We start from the raw sequence: 21,721 nt of genomic DNA, 5'->3' as shown, positions 1-21,721 counted from the left end.
GTCTGGTGTGAAGGTGGTGGACCTCATGTGTCACCTAGAAAGGATTTTAAATAGTGCTGGACAGAAGCCAGCTATCTTCATACATATGGGTACCAATGACATAGGAAAACATGGGAGGGAGGTTCTAGAAGCCAAATTTAGGCTCTCAGGTAGAAACCAAAGTAGAAATGCTCCCCATTCCATGTGCAGGACCCAAGATGCAGAAGAGCTCCAAAGTCTCAATGCACGGTAGAGACAATGGTGCAGGGACATGAGATTTAGATTTGTTAGAAACTGGGCAATATTCTAGGAAAGGGGAATCTATTCCGAAAGGCTGGACTCCACCATAAGCAGGATTAAATCAGGTTGCTGGTACCAACATTTAAAAAGGAGATATAGCAACTTTTAAACTAAAATGGGGGGGAGGGGGGGTAAGTAGGCAGTTGCCCAGGAGTTCATGGTTCTGTGGGGAGTATTCTTGAAAGATACTATTCAAACACAACATTTAGGAAATCCCAACAGAGAGGTTTCAACAGTGGTGAAAAAGCCAGCCATGCTTAAGGGGTAAGCACAGTAAAAGATGCAAATTATCCCATCAACTTCTAAGCAGCTTGTATATGCAAGGAAAAACACAATTTGAACTGTCTGTATACAAATGCTAGAAGTCTGAAAAATAAGATGTAAGGGATAGAGTATATAGCCCTAAATGAAGGAGTAAACATAATAGGCATCTCAGAGACCTGGTGGAAGGAGGACAATCAATGGGTCACTTAGGGTACAAATTATATTGCGATAATAGAGTGGATCAAATTGGAGGGGGGTGTTGCACTATATATTAAAGAGGGAATTTAGTCAAACAAAAAGACAGTCTACATAAAACAGACAGCAGTGTGGAATCTTTATGGATAGAAATTTCAAGTGTGAAGGGAAAGAGTACACTGGTAGGGCTGTACTATCATCCGCCAGGACAGAATGGACAGATGAAGAAATGTTTACAGAAATTTGGAAAGCTGGCAAATTGGGCAACAGTATAATAATGAGTGATTTCAATTAACCCAATATTGACTAAGAGTTACATCAGGGAGCACTAAGAAGGTAAAACTCCTAGACATAATAAATGATTGCTTCAAGGAGCAACTGGTCCAAGAACAGACAAAAGAGGGAGTAACTTTAGATGTAGTGCTTAGTGGTAACGGTGTTGGGTCACTTGGAAATACTGATCACAACATAATCAAATTTGAGCTATTGGGAGTGAAGTCGCTAAGGAAATCTACTGTAGCAGCATTTAGGTGGAAAGAAAAGCAAACAACAGCCAGTATGGTTAAAAGGTGAAGTGAAAGAGGTTATTACAACAAAAAGAACGTCCTTCAAAGAATGGAAAAAGGATCTGAATAAAGAAAATAAGCAACAACATAAGCACTGGCAAGTTAGATGTAAAGCACTGATAAAAAAAAAAAAGGCTAAAAGAATAGGAAGAGAAACTTGCTACAGAGGCAAACACTTATAATAACAACTTTCTCAGGTACATCAGAAGCAGAAAGCCTGTGAGGGAATCCATGGGATCGTTAGATCAACCAATGAGCAAAAGGGGCACTCAGGGAAGACACAGCCATAGCAGAGAGACTGAATGAATTCTTTGCTTAGGTCTTTACGGAAGAAGACATAAGCGATCTACCTGTACCAGAAATTATTTTCGAGGGTGATGTGGAGGAACTGAAAGACATCTTGGAGAACCTGGATGACATATCGAGCCAAGGCGATAAACGGAATAGTAAATCACCTGGACCAGATAGTATGCACTCCAGGGTACTGAAATAACCCAAACATGAAATTGCTAATCTTCTGTTAGTGATCTATATAACCTGTCATTAAAATCGTCCACAGTACCTGAAGATTGGAGGATGGCCAATGTAATGCCGATTTTAAAAAGGGTTCAAGAGTGATCCAGGAAATTACAAATTGGTAAGCCTGACATCAGTGCCGGGCAAAATAGTGGAAACTATTATAAAGAATAAAATTACAGAAAACATAGACAATATGGTTTAATGGGACAGAGTCAGCATGGATTCAGCCAAGGGAAGTCGTGCCTCACCAATCTGAATCATTTTTTTTGAAGGCTTAAATAAACATGTGAACAAAGGTGAGCCAGTAGATGTATTATATCTAGATTTTCAGAAAACTGTTGACAAACTTCCTCATGAGAGACTCCTGAGAATATTAAAAAGTCATGCTATTGAGGCAGAGATAAGGAAGCCACTGCTTGCCCTGGGACTAGTAGTATGCCCAATGTTTTTACTATTTGGGTTTCTGCCAGGTACTTGTGACCTGGATTGGCCAGTGTTAGAAATAGGATACTGGGCTAGATGGACCACTGGTCTGACCCAGTATGGCTATTCTTATGCTTTTATGTTTTATATTTTATTGACACATATCTGTATGATTTAATATTCCCTCACTTGAAGTTAAGGGGTTCTTCTCAACATTTTGCATTATGCCTAGGTTTCATTTCACTTTCCCTTTATAGTTAATGTTAAAACAGGCACCTGTATGATTCCCACTGTAGCAACTTGTGACCTTGGGTAAGTCACTTAACCCCCCCCCCCCCCCCATTGTCCCAAGTACAAAAAACACCTTAGATTGTAAGTCTACTAGGGCCAGAAAAAGTACCTGCATATAATATGTACAATGCTGAGTATGTCTAGTAGTGCAATAGAAATGTAGTAGTCGTAGTAGTATAAATTTTGAAGTCTCAGCTAAGTAGAGTTTTGCTTAATATGCAATATATTTAATCACCATAAGGACCAAATTATACTCCTCCAGGAAGACTCATACCATTAAAGTATTCCAAGCTGAAGCAGAATTGGGTTTCCTAGAGATTCATTATTTTATAGCTACAAAAATAGAGGCATATATGCACTTACACATAAGATGCTGCCTTTGACACTTAGGGCTAGATGCACTAAAATAAACGAGCCAGTAACGTGGGTTTTAAACTGGTTCTAGCTAGTTTAACGTGCAAGTAGTAAACCAGGACATGCACAAAAGGGCATTGTCCTGTCATGGTAGCAGCTAACGAAAACGGAATGCAGATGAGCAAATTAGTATTATAATGTGTATAATTCGTAGTCTAATGAGATGCACCACCCTTTTCCGATCCCCTTACCGTGGAAAACCTAACGGGAGGTCTGCACCTCTCGTTGAGACTGCTGTGAGGGAATCGGAAGGGGGGGAAAAAACGTCCAAGTGCTCGTCAGGACCGTCCTTCTAAAGTGCCTAACATGGATGTCCTTCACTAAAAAAAAAAAAAAAAAAAAGACGTCCCTGATGAGCACTTGGACATTTTTTCCCCCAGATTTATTTTGTGATGGATGTCCTTCTCAGTGCCCGTAATGACCACCGCCGGAGAGAATCGGGACGTGTGAGGACGTCCAAATCCAAAAAACTATTTGGACGTCCCTTTCGATTATGTCCCTTCTCCAGGTCTCTCTCACGTTTAGCACCGGTGTCAGCTAAATGCGCAGTGATTGGCTGAGAGAGACCTGAAGGAGGGGCATAATCGAAAGAGACGTCCAAATAGTTTTTTGGATTTGGACGTCCTCACACGTCCCGATTCTCTCCGGCGGTGGTCATTTGGGGCACCTCCCACCCCCATGAGAGCCATGGGAATGAAGAGCAGCAAGCTGAAAGTGTGCCACTGGTGTGGGGGTGATCAAGTTTGAGGAGGGAAGGAGAAAGAATGAGAGGTGGGAGTGTGTACGGGGGGGGGGGGGGGGGCTGGCAGCAAGGGTGGCTCTGAGAGAAGATCAGCAGCTCTACCAGGGTCAGAGGAGATGCTCCTTCCAATATCCTTAAGAGAATGGCTTAGAATGCCAAGAGTATGAGGCTGTACCGGAGGCTGCAGCTTGCGCTCCGGCCCACGGCTCTGACAAGTGCTCGTCAGGGACGTCCTTTTTGGACGTCTTTGGTATGCGCAGAGCAGCCAGCATAACGCTTGGCTGCTCTGCGCAAGTTCAGCTGGCCGACTGGCTTGGAAGGAAATCCCATGCAAATGAGCTAGCAGCGACTGGCTCACTTGCATGTGATTTCCTTGATGCATGCCCGTTTCTTACCGATTCGCTAAGGAATCGGTAAGGGAAGGGCTTTAACGATTTTTTTTAGTGCATCTACCCTTTAGTAGTTGATACAGAGGGCAGATAAGTGATTCTACAATGTTTTTTGTTTGTTTGTTTTTTATTTATAATTATTAAATTTACATTTATGTAATTAACATAAATTCACACAAGGAAAAATTTTTATTCATGTTATCTTATCAAGAAAAAAAAACTATAACCATTAGTCCTCAAAATGTGGATCCAAGAAAGGAAATTCAAACAAAACCCCATAACTATAAAGATGAATTACTTCATATAATCAAGCAGACAGAGTAAGGCGTGTCGCTAGCCGGTTAAACGCTTTGCAATCAAGGACTGCTGCTGCATTGTTCCTTTAATTCGATAAATTCTTTTAACTTCTCTGGTTCAAAAAATATATAATTTACAGAATTCAAAGAAACACAACATCTACAGGGGAATCTTAACAAAAAGGTCCCTCCTATTCGCAACATCCTCTCTTTCAACAGCAAAAACTGCTTTCTTTTCCTTTGGGTTTGTCGAGCAAAATCTGGAAAAACCTGAATTTTTGAGCCAAGGAAGGGTGAGTTAGTGTGGCGGAAATAACGTTTGAAAATATTATTCCGATCCTGTAGAGCGAAGGTGACCAGCAAAGTTGTTCTTTCAGTTATAGCCTCTAGTAAGATTCTAGAAATTCCGTTAAGTTTAATCCAGGTTGGGGGTCAGGAGGCAATTCTTTCCCTCGAATTCCTGAAATATACATTGCTTTAGTAATAGGTGGATATCCCTCTAGAGGGATACCTAGTACTTCAGTGAAATACTTTTTAAGCATATCTATCGCTGGAATAAGAGGGGATTTAGGAAAATTGAGGAAACGTAAGTTATTCCCCCTAATCTGGTTTTCTAAATATTCCAATTTGCGTTGTTGGAGGCTAGTGTCTTTTATCAACGCATTCGTCAGAGAGTTCACCGTTTTTAATTCTTTATCAAAAGACTCCATTTTTATAAATTGTTCTGCAACTTTCATTACCAAATCAGATTGTGATTTCTTTAAGTCCGTAACTTCACCACACAAAATACCTGACATTTGTTGCAAGTTGGAATTCAGTCCTTGTATTACGTCCCATAATGATTCCATTGTAACGGTAACAGGTTTCTTTTCCAAGACTTATGGAGGGTTTGTCAGGATTTCTTCCAGGCAGCAAGACTGTCTGAGCTGGCAAACTCACTGGCGTTGACGAGGCAGCGGGGTCTCCACACACAGCCGCTAGGGACCGACTTCCGGACTCAGCGTGCTGTTCACTCGCGCCCGTCATTCCTCTTCCAGGTCTTGGAGGAGCCGTTAACGAGGGAGGGCTCAAGGAGACTCCCTCAGCGCTCTGGTCTGTTTGCTCTCCCGGACCTCCCGAAGCGATCACTCCAGCTCCCGGCGTCCCGACTCCTCCAACGTCATCTGCCTCAAAAGAGGGGGTTCAACCTTGCCCGTGGAGGTAGGCACTCCAGATTTCCCCTTCCTCTTTCCCATTACGGGTCCGAGGGGGCACAATCGAAGCAGTTTTCGGCGGATAGCAGGAGCTCCGTTCCGCGCGTCTGCTCAGGCAGCCATCTTGGATCATTCTACAATGTTTTTGATTCCTGTTTTACACACTGATGGATGACTGTGACTCACAGCATGTTTGGTGATTTATATAACATAATTTCTGGTTTTAGCCCTTCCTCTCCTCCTTAGGGGTAGGGATGCCATATGTATGTAAACAATCAACTGGACAGGTCCTACAATTTATCATTCTCCCTCTGTTGGTCTACAAACATAGTAAGTACTGATAATCACATCTAAAGACACTGTTCCCTGACTGGTAAAAGTTAAACCTTTTATTCACTTATGTTTAATTCCCTTAAGTAAAGCTTATATACTTAATGCTTATGATATTGCCTTCTGCCTTATATTTGATCATTATGAAACTGTGCTTTTATGCTTTCTCTAAAGATCTTAGAAGGTGGTAAAGACTAATATTCAGCCAGTGGCAGTGGGGTTTTCTTTTAGCTGCCAGAAGCATTATTCCCAGAAATTTAATACCTTGCCATGTCCAGGCACCAGCATTGAATATCTGGGTTTACACAGCTGGCTCTCTTATGTGGTTAAGTGCGATACTGCACATTTTCCAACCTGAAAGTCCACCAGATAAACCAGAGAGAAGTACTATAAGCATGAAAAAAAGTCAGGTTTCCTATTGGCTACTGCAGTGAATAAAAAATATTCGTACTGATATGAGGAATAAAGGAATATACTGTGTTGCTGAAGTGTTTCCCTTCTTATATTAATACTTTAAAACATTTTTAAATTACTACATCTTAATTCCATTTTTTGACAGGTTAAAACTTCCCAAGACCATTACAGAATATTCAGATATGCCTGAAGCTCTCATTTCACAAACTGAAGGCCTGCGAGTCATACAGTCACTCCCTTCTGGGAAGAATCCCAGACAGATTCCATATTGATTTCTCTGAAAAGTTTGCAGAAGAATTATTGCCCACATTAGCCAAGTTATTTAATTAACTCAGAGAGCCAGAAGCTCCCTCGAGGAACTTATCTGATTCAATCATCATTGCTACTCACAAAAAAGATGAAGCTGAGCAAGACTAATTCTTACCAGTCCATTTCCCCTCATTCTTTCTGATGATAAAATCTGTGTTAAAATCTTTCATTTAGACTTAGAGAAACTAAAGTCTTCACTGATTGATCTATATCAGGGGTGTCCAACCTCTGCCCTTGTCAGATCGAGTTTTCAAAATTTCCACATTGAATATTCACATGGAGGCAGTGCATGCAAACAGATCTCATGCATATTCTTTGAGGAAATCCTGAAAACCTGACTGGACTACGGCCCTCGAGGATCAAGGTTGGACACTCCTGATCTAGATCAAGTCAGCTTTATAAGAGAAAGATTCTCCATAACAACATGAGATTTATCATTCCCTTAGCACAAATATAGTTCCTGGTCTTAATTTGTCTCCAAGACTGGTCAGGCTTTCTACAGGATTTCCCAGAATTATCCTGGTGCAGTTTTGGGTAAATTTGGACTTTCAGATGGATTCAATGATTCAGGCCACATATGGTTTTCCTGTTCCCTCTCCTTTATCCATGGAACCATTATCTCAACCTGAACCTGATTTTCACTGCGCCTATGCAAAAATAAAGTTTAGTAAATGAGGCACACTTCCTCCAATAAGGTTTTCATTGTTTGTGAATGATGTTCTGTTTTAATTTGAATATACCCTAAAAAAAAAAAAATTGCTTCTTCACTTCTCGCAATACTTGATACAACCACATTTCTGTGTATGGAATCTATTATTCTCAATCCAAGATCCTTCATTTTGGCCCCGTTATCCATTTTCTCAGCTTTTTAGGTGGCTTTGAAGTAACAGTTTGAAGACTGTATACCTATGGATACAGTAAATGCCAAAACAATGATTCTTTTTCAAGCTAATTTATCCAGTAGCTTGGTCTACCCTCCTAACATTATGAGCATAGAAAAAAAAATCTTAAAATGGTGGTTCTCCCTCATCTATTATATCTGTTCAAGCATGTCCTGTGTAACCTTCTTTCACTGGTTGTCAAGAGTCTTAGAAATAGTACTTCTAGTTTATGGACGACAATGCAGGAAGAGGAATAGATTATCCAAACGTGAAATTTTACTATTAGGTGGCCATGTTTTAAAGCATGGCCATAACATGATTCTTAATAGTCCCAAGACGCAACAAGGCAAACAATCCGCAAACTCCTATGTTGAAATGAACACAGCAGATCAGTGGTCAGTCCAACGCATTCTTTATTGCAGAACCTCAATCAAATAAATTTGATATATTTTATATATTTTAGTTGATTGAGATTCTGCAATAAGTCCCACGAGTCCTACACTAAAATTGAATAAAGAACATCTTGCTCCTTACATCTCCCTGTTGATCATACTACTCCTCTCTCTTAGCACCTATTTTATAAAGACACAGATGTGCTTGTGCATCTTTATAAAATATTAGTACAAATCCTGCAGAAATCACGCCTAGTTGGAAGACATGTAGTTTACATAATACAGACATGTAGGGGCAAACCCCCTATCTATATAACCACATGAAAGCTTGGCAACAATCTCAGCACCAGATACTTCAATACAGTATGAACTGTGCCCCGAATTTACCGAGGTCCTGCTTCAGCAGAAACGGGTTTGCTTATGGACTGGTTACATAACGCAATCAACTGACAACATAATTGTTCAGTAACATGCACCCCAATCAGGCAGACTCAGCTACCTTGGAGCCTGGGCATGAAATCAGGACCACAGAACCCATGTCACTGGACCATTTGGAGCCAGGTACCCAGGAACTGCAATTTTGCTGACACAATGTAGACATTCCAGTAATTTCCCAGACCAGAAGGTAGGGAGGAGTTTGCTTATCTTCAATGACCTTGCCTCCACCAGAACTGTATGAAGAAGCACTGGAAACCAAGTAGAAGAAAAGCTGGTTTTTCCATTTGGCCTGAATTACCATCATTCAGGTTTTTACCAGCCATCCTCTCTGCAGCACTGCGGGGACCTGCTAGGGATCTTCCGCATTCAGCTGTTCATCTGTTACCCCCATCTACATTCAGGTTGTATACCAACTCTATTATTGCTAAAGGGTAATGACAGGGGACTTGATTCCAGGCCTGACCAGGGTTTAATGTGCGTTCACTCTCTGATAAGAAGAATTGTCTCATTTTCCTTAGTTATCTTGCATTTGCATATAATTTTCAGTTACTTATGTTTTCAATTTTGTCAGTTTCACTTGTTGTAAATAAACAGCCCTTATTTTTATAAGAATTGGCTTGTTTCCTTGCTTGTCAGTTCCTGGAGCAACAGAACTTGGATTCATATAATGTGTGGGGAGGGATTTTAGAGTTACTGATAATAGCTAGCACTACACACTAGACACCTTCCCAAAGTTATAGTGCATACAAAGCACTATACTGTAGCTACCTCCACCTACAGATGGAAATTGCTATTCCACCCATGTTCTGCTCAAACTTCTCCCCTGAACATGCCTATTATAAAATTGCCTGCAATTATTCATCTAATTGCCCTGTGCACACCTTCATGTACAAGGTCATTTTAAAAGAGGCATTTCACATGCATAAAGAGTTTTATAAAATTTCCTCTTACATGTTTCCTTTCACACCCCAGCAATTGTATTCACAGACCCCTCAAAAATATTTTTTAAACTGTACGAGGAAATATGATATAGGTTTATAAAATCATGAGCGAATCATGTTGTACGATGAGTGGGTGAGGATGTGGTTTTTGCCTGGTCCCAGGGACCTAGCATCAGCTGGATTCCGAGGATAAAGCAAAAGCATTTTTGCAGAAACTCAATACTACTATGGAGAAGTCTCAAAACAGGTGACTTCTATGAGGTTTATTTCACTGTGTTTGCCATCAGGGAATGAAGTGCAAACCTTATTATTTGTTCATAATTCAGAACTCACCTCTTTACAGTTTGTATATATAGTACTTTAACAGTTTCTTGAGGAGTAGCTGAGATGAAAGAGGATGGGGTTTTGGAGAGCGGGGGGGGGGGGGGGGGGTCCACGTTGTGTTATAATGGGCTTCTGTACACAGGCTTTGCAGCCTGACGTGCGAATTGGGATGTAAGTTGGGGATGTTGTTCAGGCCTGAAGTGGAAAGCTTCACACACACTTGGTAAAGGTTTTACAACATCATTTTAGTGTTATAGAGGCTCTTCTATGCTGTAGAATGATGTTTAGGGAGGGTGCTAAACACCAGGGGATAGATGTGGCTTGCCTCCAAGAAACAAAGCTTACTGATCTTCAACACCAAAAACTTAAAAGGCAGTGGGCTGGGGATGTATACTATGCATTATCTGTTGGTCACTGCAGAAGGATGGATGTGCTCTTTAAGAGGTTTCTGGCCTATTCTGTCCAGGACCTTGTCAAGGATGACAATGGAAGATACTTACTATTTAAGCTCTGGCTGCATGGTAGGGAACTCCTTGTTGTAGTGTATGACCCTATTCCATTTAACTCTTTTTACCCAGCCCCTCTGAAAACTATGCTTTCTTATACAGAACAGGATTAGTTGGTGGGGATTTTAATTTTGATTATGGAGCCCAACAGACTGCTCGAATACTCCTACTGTTCACTCTGCGGCCCATCCAGGGCACCCAGTATTAACTTCATTCTGTTAGACACTTGAATTAATAGATGCCTGATGCTTGCTTCATCCAGGGGAAAGGGATTACACTCATTGATCCAGGGGCCCATGACTTGCTCTCCAGACTGGATTATATACTCACTTCTAAACCTTTGTTCCCAGCAATAACAGCAGCGGTGGGCCCTGAGGAAGTGTTCGATCACACAACGCTGTGGGTGGATTTGGAAGCTCTACTATATATCATACATTGCAAGTCGGCATTTCCCGACCTATTTGGTCCAAAACCAAGAGTTTAGAGAGTACTTGCATTCTTGATTGAATCATTATGTTCACTATAACAAGCAACATGAATTCTAGTCAGTTTTGTTCTGGGATGCAGCCAAAGCGGTGCTGCGAGGGGATATAATAGCTTATAGTGCCCGACTCTATAAACAAATAGCAGAAAGTATCTGTCACCTAGAATCCCAACTGAAGAAGGCCAAACAGACCTAAATCTGAGGCCCTTTTTGGAGGCTAGGGATTTATACATTTCCACACGTTGTCTTAATTACATTAACACACGAACAAACCAATCAAAGTACAACATATCAAAAGTACTATTTTCATAAATATAGAAACAAGGCAGGAAAGCTCCTGGCAAGGGTGGTGAAAGTGTAGGGGAAGGAGGGGAAGAGGAGGCTCCCAAGCAGTGGCCTCACTGAGGAACAAACACAGTCAAGCGACCAATGGTCTGGACCACATAGCACAGATTTATTACAATCATTTTCAAGCACTGTATGCGGAGAGGCCCTCAGGGGAGCCCCACATTATGGACCAATTTTTAGAGCGAGCAGGCCTTCTGCATTTGACTGCAAAGGCAAGCACAGAACTTGACACAGCTTTGCAGGCAAAGGAACTGCAACAAGCCATAAAATCTTTGACCCTGCTCTGCACCGGGGTGGTTGGATTTACAGGAGAGTTTTTTGTTTTGTTTTTTTAAATACTTCAATGTCAACTACTAGGCCCCTTATTAGGATATTAGAATGCAGTAACTGAGGAGGGAGCATTTCCACGAGATAATGCTGCGCTAATAACCAATATCCCTAAACCAAGAAAACCTAAAGAGGAGACACACTCCTATCGCCCTAGCTTATTACTTAACATTGATGTTAAACTATTAGCAAGAGTATTAGCGACACACTTGGTGGATGATCTTCCTCATATTGTTGGGCCAGCTCATGTAGGATTTGTAAAAACCTGCCAATTGGTCTTAAACATTTGTAAAGTTTTAATAGCCGTGTCATACTGTCAGAAAAACGAGATCCCAGAAGATATCCAGGAAACTTTGTCTGAGGCTTTTACATTGGGATCTCAATGAAGACTGCCCCTTAGGTTTCACCATCGTTATCTTGACAAGAGAGATGTGGTAGTCGTGTTAGTCTACTTTTAAAGGTAGTCAAATAGAATAAAATAAAAACATGGAAAAGAAAATAAGATGATACCTTTTTTATTGGACTAACAATACATTTTTTGATTAGCTTTCGAAGGTAGCCCTTCTTCGTCAGATCAGACCTGCTGCAGATAACTCGAGCTAAGCTTTAATAAACAAGGGGGATAGTTTGCATTGTACTAAAATGAATATTATTGCAGGAAAACCCTGAAAATCGTTTCCCTTCTATGAGAAGTAAGCCTGGCTCAGCTTAGAAATGGTGCTATTAGCAAAGAAATCTGTGGCCTGCACATCCAGTGCACTAAATCAATCTAAATCTACTGACTTTAACATTTGGCCTTTCTCCTTCAGTGGTCTTTATACTATCCCATTTCCAGATCTGGATGGCATGCTTAGGTGTCTCAGTAGATCCTCAGTGGCCAAAACAGGGATACCTCTTCCAATATGTACCCTCAGTGGGCCGATTTGGGCTGCCACAGTCATTGGCATTTTCTCTTTCTCCCTCAGTCTTACTGCACGTGCTATGTCTCTAGGAGCCACAAATTATCTTCTGAACTGGACAGAAATTAGTATTCTAACAATTTTCTCACAAACTACTGAATTCTATAAAAGTCACTAAAAGTTGCACGTACTTTATGTCCACATTCAAAATGGGGGTGCAGAAATGGGAGGGTCATGGGCAGTACGGGGGCAGTCCTAACATTTACTCACATTGCTATAGAATGGGGGTGGGGATATGCATCCAGCTCGTGCAAATGGAAGCCTAGTGTTAACCATGATTCCCAGGCATAATTGTTATTAACTAAGTATGTGTTAAAAAATACCATATAATATAGCAATAATGCATGGTCCTGCTTTAAGGCAGGTACCTAATCTAACCCTAATTTGGTTACAAGGTGTATCAGTGGGTGCTGAACCTGCTTCCTTAGTTCTCAACCTACTACTATAACCACTAAGCTACACCTTCACTCTGACAGAATTGGGAAAAGTGCTGAAGAATAAGAAAAACAGGAAAATGGTTTTCATCCAAATTCAGTCTACACAAAGATTAAACAATAAGTCCTTTCCAAAGATAATGTTATGACACCAAATTTTAAGTCTGTCAAACTAGAATAATTCTAAAAGAAATGATTCAGTAGACAAATTTAAAACAAGAAAATGAATTCCAAATTCATCCAAGTAGTAGTCTTAAGCTACAAGGATGATGAAACGAAGAGTTGAAAAGACATTTCAACACCAAAAAAACCCCATTTCCTATCCTCATTTACAAAACCAGACAGGACCATTAAAGGATACAAAACAGATTTGGCCATTTATTTTAAAGAAATATATCAACACAGAACATTAGCTAGATGGATATGACACACTTAGGCTTCTCTTGTTCTAATTCTGCTGCTGTAACCACTAAGATGCATTTACTAAGATGCGCTAAGGCTTTGCAGATACTATGACATAATTGCCGAAATTAACGCTCGGCAACTGCAAAGCTTCTGTCTTAACTGTTGGGGGCATTGCCAGCTTTTGGCCATGCTCTCTGCAATATCTGCTGTGTTAACAATTAAATGCATAGTAATGACCTATGTGCTAACTGTAAGGTTTGATCCCTACTAGTTCCATAACCTTCCATGTGAGCTATTTAATTCAGGAACCATCATTCATTGTGAAAGTGCTATGTTAAGTATTAATGTAGATTTACACTGAAGTCCATTTAATAAGGTGCACTAATAGATTTTGTGTGCGCTAAAGATTAGCGCATACTAAATGATAAGAAGCCAATTACATTCCAATAAGAAACAGCGTAAGAAATGGCAAGTCAAATGCAAAGTGCTGATAAGGAATGCAAAGAAGGACTTTGAAAAAAAGATTATGTTGGAGGCAAAAATACATAGTAAAATTTTTAGGTAAATTAAAAGCAAGCCGGCAAAAGAATTGGTTGAACCGCTGGATGACTGAGAGGTAAAAGGGGCACTCAGGGAAGACAAAGCCACAGCAGACAGAGTAAATGAATTCATTGCTTCGGTCTTCACTGAGGAAGATTTGGGAGAGATACCGGTGCCAGAAAAGATATTCAAATGATCTAGAAATGGGAGTAACTAGTGAGGTAATTAAATTTGCTAAGACACAAAGTTATTCTAAGATGTTAAATCGAAAGAGGATTGTGAGGTCCTCTTGTAGAGACTGGGCATCCAAATGGCAGATGATGTTTAATGTGAGCACGTGCAAAGTGATGCATGTGGAAAAGACGAACCAAACTATAGCTATGTAATGCAAGGTTCCACATTAGGAGTCACTGACCAGGAAAAGGATCTAGGCGTCATAGTTGATGATACACTGAAACCCTCTGCTGAGTGTGCTGCTGCGGCTAAGAAAGCAAATAGAATGTTAGGTATTATTAGGAAAGGAATGGAAAAAAATTAGGATGTTATAATGCATTTGTATCGCTCCATGATGCAACTGCACCTCGAATATTGTGTGCAGCTTTGGTCACCCTGTAGTGAAATTATCCATTCATCCTATGAAATATGTTGACAATGATGTGCAACGGTTTGATATATTATCACACTTTTCACAATCCTATTATTCTTTCTAGAACAATGCAATACCATCGCACTTCTCTCCCTTTCAGGGTATGCACACACGCACAAACAGATTGAAAAGAACTCCATGAGTCCTGCTTCCCATAGTTTTCCCACCTGTTCCTTTCAACTCAAAAGATGCTGAGAAAAATGATACGTGAAGGGCTGAGAATGTATGTCCATCTATTTGAAGGTAAAATAATTCTCTAAAAATTTAATGGAATGAGATCAAATGTAGGAACCCGTTTACTATGCCATGCTAGAGGTGCATTAGTACTTTTAGTGCGCGCTGTGTAGGCGCCCACAATATTCCTATGGGCGCCTACACAGTTAGCAGGCGCTAATTTTTTTTCCATTCCTTCCACTCAAGGAACGCATTACTTTTAAAGTATGCACATTAGTCCACAAAATCATTCACGGTGAAGCCCCAGCCTACATGTCTGCGTTAATAGACTTACCATCCAGAAACGCTAAAAGATCATCACGAACATTCCTCAACCTCCGGGGAAAATGGTAGAGGCTATTATCAAAAACAAAATTACAGAGCACATCCGAGGACATGGATTACTGAGACCAAGTCAGCATGGCTTTTGTGTGGGGAAATCTTGCCTGACCAATTTACTTCAATTCTTTGAAGGAGTGAACAAACATGTGGACAAAGGGGAGTCGGTTGATATTGTGTATCTGGATTTTCAAAAGGCGTTTGACAAGGTACCTCATGAAAGGCTACAGAGGAAATTGGAGGGTCATGGGATAGGAGGAAATGTCCTATTGTGGATTAAAAACTGGTTGAAGGATAGGAAACAGAGAGTGGGGTTAAATGGGCAGTATTCACAATGGAGAAGGGTAGTTAGTGGGGTTCCTCAGGGGTCCGTGCTAGGACCGCTGCTTTTTAATATATTTATAAATGATTTAGAGATGGGAGTAACTAGCGAGGTAATTAAATTTGCTGATGGCACAAAGTTATTCAAAGTCATTAAATCACGACAGGATTGTGAAAAATTACAAGAGGACCTTACGAGACTGGGAGACTGGGCGGCTAAATGGCAGATGATGTTTAATGTGAGCAAGTGCAAGGTGATGCATGTGGGAAAAAAGAACCCGAATTATAGCTACGTCATGCAAGGTTCCACGTTAGGAGTTACGGACCAAGAAAGGGATCTGGGTGTCGTCGTCGATAACACACTGAAACCTTCTGCTCAGTGTGCTGCTGCGGCTAAGAAAGCGAATAGAATGTTGGGTATTATCAGGAAAGGTATGGAAAACAGGTGTGAGGATGTTATAATGCCGTTGTATCGCTCCATGGTGCGACCGCACCTTGAGTATTGTGTTCAATTCTGGTCGCCGCAACTCAAGAAAGATATAGTAGAATTGGAAAAGGTGCAGCGAAGGGCGACTAAAATGATAGCAGGGATGGGACGACTTCCCTATGAAGAAAGACTAAGGAGGCTAGGGCTATACAGCTTGGAGAAGAGACGGCTAAGGGGAGACATGATAGAGGTATATAAAATAATGAGTGGAGTGGAACAAGCGTCTGTTCACGCTTTCCAAAAATACTAGGACTAGGGGGCATGCGATGAAACTACAGTGTAGTAAATTTAAAACAAATTGGAGAAAATTTTTCTTCACCCAACGTGTAATTAAACTCTGGAATTCGTTGCCGGAGAAAGTGGTGAAGGTGGTTAGCTTAGCAGAGTTTAAAAAGGGGTTGGACGGTTTCCTAAAGGACAAGTCCATAAACCGCTACTAAACGGACTTGGAAAACTCCAAAATTCCAGGAATAACATGTATAGAATGTTTGTACGATTGGGAAGCTTGCCAGGTGCCCTTGGCCTGGATTGGCCGCTGTCGTGGACAGGATGCTGGGCTCGATGGACCCTTGGTCTTTTCCCAGTATGGCATTACTTATGTACTCCACTTCCCTAATTGCAAGGGCTTGAAATACAAGACGCTGCACGCGTCAACTTTTTCTTACATGAGCACGCAGTTCTGGAATACACTGCCGCGCAACCTGAAAACGATCTACGAGCAAGCCACCTTCCACAAACTATTGAAGACCCATCTTTTTGATAAAATTTACGTAAAGAACCAAAACACATAAAGTCCACACTCACTGTTCAGTAATGCATCAATACATCTACTTCTGAACTCTTATCCCCTGTAATCTCAACCTCACTTATACCTTTACTCACAGAAAAATGTATACCATGTGTCTTCTTGTTATTATAAATTGCCCTTTTAGCTTCCTGTTGTCTCCTTCCAATGTTTCACGGTTCTTTTCCATTGTTATATTCCTTAACGATACTTTGATTTTGTCTCGCATAACTCTTCACAATGTAATCCATAACCGAATTGTAACAAATTGTATTTCCATCAGTCATAATGTATTGTAAGCCACACTGAGCCCGCAAAAAGGTGGGAAAATGCAATAAAGGGATACAAATGCAATAAAATAAATAAATAAATAAATAAATTTTGTGCACAAACTAAAAACGCTAGTGCACCTTAGTAAACAGGGCCCTTAGGTTTTTTTTTTTTTGGGGGGGGGGGGGGGGAACAATTAAAGAGTTCAAAAATGGCACAGATTGAACTGGAGATTTTAGAGAAAAGCTCTCTCCCATCCACCTCCCCCCCCCCCCCCCCAAATAAAATGGTCCAATGAATTTCTATGGAAGAAGCCATTCCACCTTCTGCAGCACAGGAACTTTGATACAGTGAAACATCGCGGGACAATCCCACACCCCCCCCCCCCCCCATAAATATATACTTACAACAAAGAACACAAATAGATTAGAAATAATTCCAAGAGACATATCCCCCATGCCTCCCCACGCCTATCCTTGCGGGGCTGGTTTTAAATGATTTAGAGATGTATTTCACTTTCTTTGTTGCAAATTCTACAGTTAAAACTAATGACTTAACTGCATAGTTTACTTAATAGTTGCTATACATGGTGACATCCAGTGATTGAACCAAGTAGTTTGCTACTTGTGTCGTCGTCGATGATACGCTGAAACCTTCTGCTCAGTGTGCTGCTGCGGCTAGGAAAGCGAATAGAATGTTGGGTGTTATTAGGAAGGGTATGGAGTCCAGGTGTGCGGATGTTATAATGCCGTTGTATCGCTCCATGGTGCGACCGCACCTGGAGTATTGTGTTCAGTACTGGTCTCCGTATCTCAAAAAAGATATAGTAGAATTGGAAAAGGTACAGCGAAGGGCGACGAAAATGATAGTGGGGATGGGACGACTTTCCTATGAAGAGAGGCTGAGAAGGCTAGGGCTTTTCAGCTTGGAGAAGAGACGGCTGAGGGGAGATATGATAGAAGTGTATAAAATAATGAGTGGAATGGATCGGGTGGATGTGAAGCGACTGTTCACGCTATCCAAAAATACTAGGACTAGAGGGCATGAGTTGAAGCTACAGTGTGGTAAATTTAAAACGAATCGGAGAAAATTTTTCTTCACCCAACGTGTAATTAGACTCTGGAATTCGTTGCCGGAGAACGTGGTACGGGCGGTTAGCTTGACGGAGTTTAAAAGGGGTTAGATAGATTCCTAAAGGACAAGTCCATAGACCGCTATTAAATGGACTTGGAAAAATTCCGCATTTTTAGGTATAACTTGTCTGGAATGTTTTTACGTTTGGGGAGCGTGCCAGGTGCCCTTGACCTGGATTGGCCACTGTCGGTGACAGGATGCTGGGCTAGATGGACCTTTGGTCTTTCCCAGTATGGCACTACTTATGTACTTATGTACTGGTTGCTATGTGTACTGCCTCGTTCAGAAAAGCATGGAAATACCTGTTACTTTGCAACAGCGACACTATGTGGTTAAATCGTAAACTCTATCCTTTGAGAAATTTGCTGACAGTGACATTAATGGTTAGATATATTATAACAGTTTGTTCCCTTTTTTATGTTTAGTGTTTGAAAGAATGCAATGAGAAATGCTCCACATGTTTTCCCTACATGTTAGCAAACCTAAACATCTTTAAAATTAAAGAATACACTATATAATTATGTTATTACTATTATCCTCTCTTAATGTTCTACACACTACGGTTCTGCAGAATTGTCCTGTCATAGTTCTCAAGTATCCTGATGCTTTCATGTTATCATAAAAAAAGATGAGTAAAATGATATGGCCACAGAAATTTCCTGCCAGCCTAGCACTACAGTGAACTAAACGGCAAACAAAATGAGCTAAAGGAATTCAAAATTCAGAATAGTTGAAAGGTATAACAAAATATCATAGAACTGGTTTTGGTTAGGAATAATAAAAACCTTCTCAAAACAGGCATTTCCATTTTCCACAACAATTTAAGTCATTGTTTCAAAATTAAATTTACGACAAAAGAAGTTGTATTAATTTTCTGGCAAATATCTAAATGCTGAGATGAAAACTTCAAGGAAGCTTCATGAAAGGACACCATCAACCACAAGACAATGTAAAGCATCTTGCCTGGAAGCATTGCATGACCACAGTTTATTGAGCGAGTCATAGACAAAGATTAGCAACAATGCTTAGTTGGCTTTTCATCAATATAGCGAAACAAAGAAATAAAATCCTTATGGTAATGTCCTTTTATTGCAAAAGGAACAAACAGAAACACTCAATGAATGTCCATAGTTTGATTCAAAATTAAAAAAAAAATATTAAGAAAAGAAAAACACAACAGTTACCCTACGTTACTGATGTTCTTTAGTCCTCAAGACAACCCCGGAGTATCCTCTAACCAGTCTGGTTTCCAGAATATCCACAATGAATTTGCATGAGATAGATTTGCATAGGCTGGTCTTTCTTATACACAAATCTTTCATGTATACTCATGGTGCCAAGCCTGAAACCCAGGATTGGCTTGAGAAACCCCTGCTTTACAGCATATACACATTAAGACAAATGAGAGGGGAGGTTGATCTCTAAAAGGTTCTATGAATATCCATAGCGAATTTTCAAATTTTATAAGGTTAACAAAAATAAAACATCTGAAGACTAAAACAAGATAAGAAAACATTTAACAAAAATCAAATTTAATTTCTATGGTTTTTCACATTTCTCTGTCCTGCCATCAATAGACTGCAAAATATTTTGGGACAAGAGTACAGTACCGCTGTGGCCAGTTTATTTATTAGGATTTATTTACCACCTTTCTGAAGGAATTCACTCAAGGTGGTGTACATAATACACAATAAAACATTTTAATTGACAGCATGGGTGTAAGCAAAGATGGAACATATAGATCGATAAGATAAGAGTAACATGAAAAAGAAAATAAGGGGATTATTTTAAAGAACGTTGCACACAAGGTTGGAGTATTATATATCTATATATACACACATACACAAACTGAACAGCAGCTAATAATTGCACCTAGTATATTATCAAGGCCTCAAACACAGGGGAAATACCAATTCCAATGCTAAGTGAATTGGATTTTCGCAACAACCTGTGAGATAAGAATCCTGCAGGATGTTGAACAAACACCATGGCTAAAAAAAAAACAAACAAAAAAACTGCTTGCAAGCCATCTCGCAAGCAGCATTATTCCAGAATGGAGTAGGTATTCAGGAAGGAAAGTTCACCTTATAATAAAAATCGGGATAACTTAGCTTAAACCATCATGAATATTAAACTTCAAAATTAGTCTGAGCAATAGAAAATAAAGAATTAGATATTGTGAAAGTCCAGTGTACATCTTATTAATTGAAAATTAGGGTGCGTTGTTATGGTAAGCTTTTTTGAATAAATTGGTCTTCAATAGTTTACGGAAATTATTTATGTCATGGGTTGTTTTTATGGTTTTTGGTAGTTCATTCCAGATTTGCGTGCCTATCTTGGTGGCAGCCAAAAATCCTTCTCCCGGATGCACCTACACAGTTAAATGGAAGAGATTTATTTTGTTTAATTTTTATATTTTATTTAGCTGCAGTTTGTTTTGTATTTATCTTATCTAATTATGTATGTGACTTTGTAACCCACCTAGAACATTTGCGATAGCGCGGAATGTAAATTTTTAAAATGTGCTAAATAAGATGCCCATTATATTCCTATGAACGTCTTATTTAGCGTGCACTAACTGTTAGTGCCCCTTAGTAAAAGGACCCCTTAGACTGTAAGCTCTCCGGGATCAGGGATATATCTGTTGTATCTGAATCTAAATTGCCTTGAGCTACAACTGAAAAAGGCATGAGATGTATCCAAAATCCCTTCCTTTCCCCTATGTATAACAAAATTTGGGTCACTCTGAAGGTGAGGCTAGAAGTTATACAGAAAGTATCACTAACTTGCACTATCAACTGTACATAAGAACGTAAGTGTTGCGACACTGGGGACGGACCGAAGGTTCATCAAGCCCAGTATCCTGTTTCCAAAAGAGGCCAATCCAGGTCACAAGTACCTGGCAAGATTCCAGAACAGTAAAACAGACTTTATGCTGCTTGTCCTAGAAATAAGCAGTGGGATCACAGAAATAAGACATTTTCAGCACTTACATTTGAGCACAAAATTGCTGAATATGAACATAACATCCATTTAAAGTTATGCACCGGGCATCTCGCTGAATACTGACCGTTGTAGATTCAGGTTAGGAAGCAGTGTACTAGCTCACATAGATTCTAAAATAAAGGTCTTACAGGCAACTGTGGCTTTTTGATCTGGTGAATCAAAGCAAGTGGTCTAAACTAAAAGCCAATGAATTTCACAAATTTTTGCATGTGATTGAACGGGCTATTCCCACTGGCCACGTGGACAACTGGGCTAACCACTTCAGGTGTGAAAAATGGGTTAGCCCACTTGTCCAAAAGACCATCCAAATGCAGGATCAATATCGACACCCATGGCAAACTCAATTGCATGGATCAAACAAAATGAATGTAAGAGAAAATCCCAATTTATTTAAGCCTTAAGTTATTTCTGTCATTGTTTTTCATCATATTTTTTTAACAGAATGAATGTTTTATTGAAGGTGATATCCGATAAAGATTTCATTAAAATGGTTTACAATAAAGGAAGAATAAAAGAATTGAACTTACTTGCCACTCCTGATGCAATTCCATAAAGCAGTCCTCCCCCATCAGCCTGTTGCTGGAAGATGTGAGACCCTGGAGGAGGGCTTCTTTCTTGCCTGATGAAGTTGTACAATAGCGTCTTCACAAGTCTACTGGTATACGGAAGACTGTAAAGAAACATGCCTGGGGTAAATTTACTCTATGTATCCTTGAAGAGAAAGATTTGTGAATGCATTCAACTAACAATTCTCCAAAATATAAAGACGACATCCTGGGAACCTACTACTTGTTCTCTTGAACACTTACCTCCAAAAATATGCAAACAAACTTACTGTGAGTCCTCCAGAGACAGGAAAATACCTAGTGTACCTGAATGAGCTACTACTGAAAAAGGTGTGAGCAAAATCCAAATAAA

The 21,721-nt window shown here is 40.1% G+C and overlaps 1 protein-coding gene across 1 annotated transcript in view; it reads right to left on the bottom strand.

Annotated features, from left to right (window-relative positions):
• DYM (dymeclin) overlaps positions 1 to 21,721 on the bottom strand; it is a 693,305-nt gene that overhangs the window by 540,014 nt on the left and 131,570 nt on the right. The window contains exon 8 of the mRNA XM_030192928.1: positions 21,331 to 21,473. Within this exon, the coding sequence (XP_030048788.1) occupies positions 21,331 to 21,473 (143 nt within the window). The remainder of the gene's footprint in view (positions 1 to 21,330; positions 21,474 to 21,721) is intronic.

Source organism: Microcaecilia unicolor, chromosome 2 (assembly GCF_901765095.1).
Source record: "Microcaecilia unicolor chromosome 2, aMicUni1.1, whole genome shotgun sequence".
Lineage (NCBI taxonomy): Eukaryota > Metazoa > Chordata > Amphibia > Gymnophiona > Siphonopidae > Microcaecilia > Microcaecilia unicolor.
This window is presented reverse-complemented; position numbering and strand designations above follow the sequence as displayed.